At 48.2% G+C, this 2,206-nt stretch overlaps 1 protein-coding gene across 1 annotated transcript in view; it reads left to right on the top strand.

Annotated features, from left to right (window-relative positions):
* The window catches only part of CRHR2 (corticotropin releasing hormone receptor 2), a 251,210-nt gene that overhangs the window by 213,460 nt on the left and 35,544 nt on the right, over positions 1–2,206 (top strand). Inside the window, exon 10 of the mRNA XM_019508079.1 lies at positions 1,215–1,350. Coding sequence (XP_019363624.1) covers positions 1,215–1,350 — 136 coding nt within the window. The remainder of the gene's footprint in view (positions 1–1,214; positions 1,351–2,206) is intronic.

Consider the following 2,206-nt stretch of genomic DNA (forward strand, 5'->3'; position numbering starts at 1 on the left):
GGGGGGAGGAGGGACAATGGGGCAGCCTCCATCTTGACTGCTGGCCACCCTGCATGTGGCCCTGTCCCTTGGCGGTGATTGGAGTAGAGGCCTGGGGAGGAGGAGAGATGAGGGGGCAGCCACCATTTTGCCTGCTGGCTGCCATTCGTGTGGCCCTGCTCCTTAGTGCTGATTGGTGGAGAGGTCCCGGGGGGGCGGGGGTGAGGGGGTGGTGGCCCCTCTATGCCATTTCCCCTCTATGCCATTTTGTAGTTTCCACAAAATCCACAAAACCACGATTTAAGTAGACCCCTATTCATCATAGTGAAAAGTCACTATAATAGACTTAGTGCCATTTGCTCATATCGTATTTTACTACCAGCGATAATTTCAGGAGTTAGGAGCAGCTCCATTAAGTATCACGACCATAGTTTGTAGCCAGGTTTCAGACTACCTGGGAATCTCTCCTCCACCTATATACACTGAAATGATGAAACCAGATCCAAATCATTCCTCCCCACAACACATCTGAGCTTTTTTTATGGTTTGCATCCAGAGGGGAATGTCCCAGCTCATCTTTAATAACTAACAGTATTGATCCTTGTTGTAGTTGCAGAGTATAGATAGGAAATATAGCAGACATGGAGCATGCCGTAGAGCAGCAGGCAGTTGTCCAGTCCCCTTTTCGCTTCATCTTGCAGCATTGAGAAGCTGATGCACCAGCGTGCAAGATCAATGAGGGTTTTCCACAGCTGCCAGGAATTTTGCCTGGAAGCAAGACACTTTCAAGCTGCCAAAAATCTTCATTGGTCTTCTTTCCCGGGCCATTCTTTTTTTTCCCAAGAAGAAAACAGCAGAAGTGATAGCTTTGCAAGCATATCTGTGGGGCAGGCATAGAACTGCTTGGGGGTGATGATGGAAGGGCCGATGACTTCGAGGCAGGGTTGAGGGTTCACAAAGAGCAATGTAAGAACAAGGTGGGGAAGAGTGCCAACTGAGACAGGATAAACCAGGCAAGGTACCAGTCTTGCATCAGCCTGAGGATACCAGGCGTGATACCAGTCTCACGTCAGCCAGTCTCACATTCGTAGAGGTCTGAGGAATTGCTCCCCTTCACGTTGCTGATAAGCCCACACTCTTAAATCCCTGGTGGTGAGTGGTTCCCGCAGGAAAAAAATCAGGCAATCTGTTTTACATCTCTAATTAACTTTTCCCTCTCTGCTTCCTCCCCACAGGAAGGCAGTGAAGGCTACGTTAGTCCTCCTGCCTCTTCTAGGCATTACCTATATGCTTTTCTTCGTCAACCCAGGTGAAGATGACATTTCCCAGATTGTCTTCATCTACTTCAATTCCTTCTTGCAGTCTTTTCAGGTAGGAGATAAGGTTAATAGCAAGTACTGGGCACTGCTAAAGGGATCCCCCATGCTATTGGTTGTGAAACTTAAGACAAGCAAACCCTCATTAGAAATACTAGTTGGAAGAGTCTCATTTTTCTTTTTGGGACAGGAACCTTGTTCTGTGTTCGCACACTGTCTACAATGACACCTCAGTGCAAATTTTCTTTTTGGGGTTTGCTTGTTTAAAATAGTCTAATGGTTACCTATAGTGTGTCATGTACAATGGCGATCCACTCTGAGGTAAGTTTGACTTCACTTGACTAAGATCTTGGCTGTACCAGCTAGCATCCTGCCCAGGCTTTCCTGCAACGATGTGAGCTCTGGTTCACACTGGACTTTGTGCCACTCCAAAGCTCAATACTGAGTGAAGTATACACCCTGGAAGACCATATCTTCCTTTTCCTGAACTCCACAGGAGTTTGAAGTGACGGGATCAGCTTTGTATGGGCAGTGGCCAGAAGAGGTCCCAGCTTTCGGGATCTAGCATACAGACTCATCGTTGGCCTCACCACCCAGGGACACTCACTTTATGCCCCTGTGTGTGGCTGTGCATGTATTTAAAGGTAGGCGTGGACTTGACAGTCTACCCAAATTGGTATGTAAGTGCCATTTAAGTTGGCCTCTGTTTTGCCATTGACTTCCACAGGAGCAGTCCCTGAAGCAGAGATACAGCGTAGACCAGGGGTGGGCAAAATGTGGCCCGTGGGCTGGATGCGGCCTGCCAGGCTATTCTATCCTGCCCTCGGGGCCGCTAAAAAATTTAGAAAATTAATATTTATCTGTCCCTGGGTACCTGCCATGCGGCCCTCGATGGCTTGCCAAAACTCAGT

Source organism: Gavialis gangeticus, unplaced genomic scaffold, assembly GCF_001723915.1.
Source record: "Gavialis gangeticus isolate Ggan-Ray unplaced genomic scaffold, GavGan_comp1, whole genome shotgun sequence".
In the NCBI taxonomy this organism is placed as follows: domain Eukaryota; kingdom Metazoa; phylum Chordata; order Crocodylia; family Gavialidae; genus Gavialis; species Gavialis gangeticus.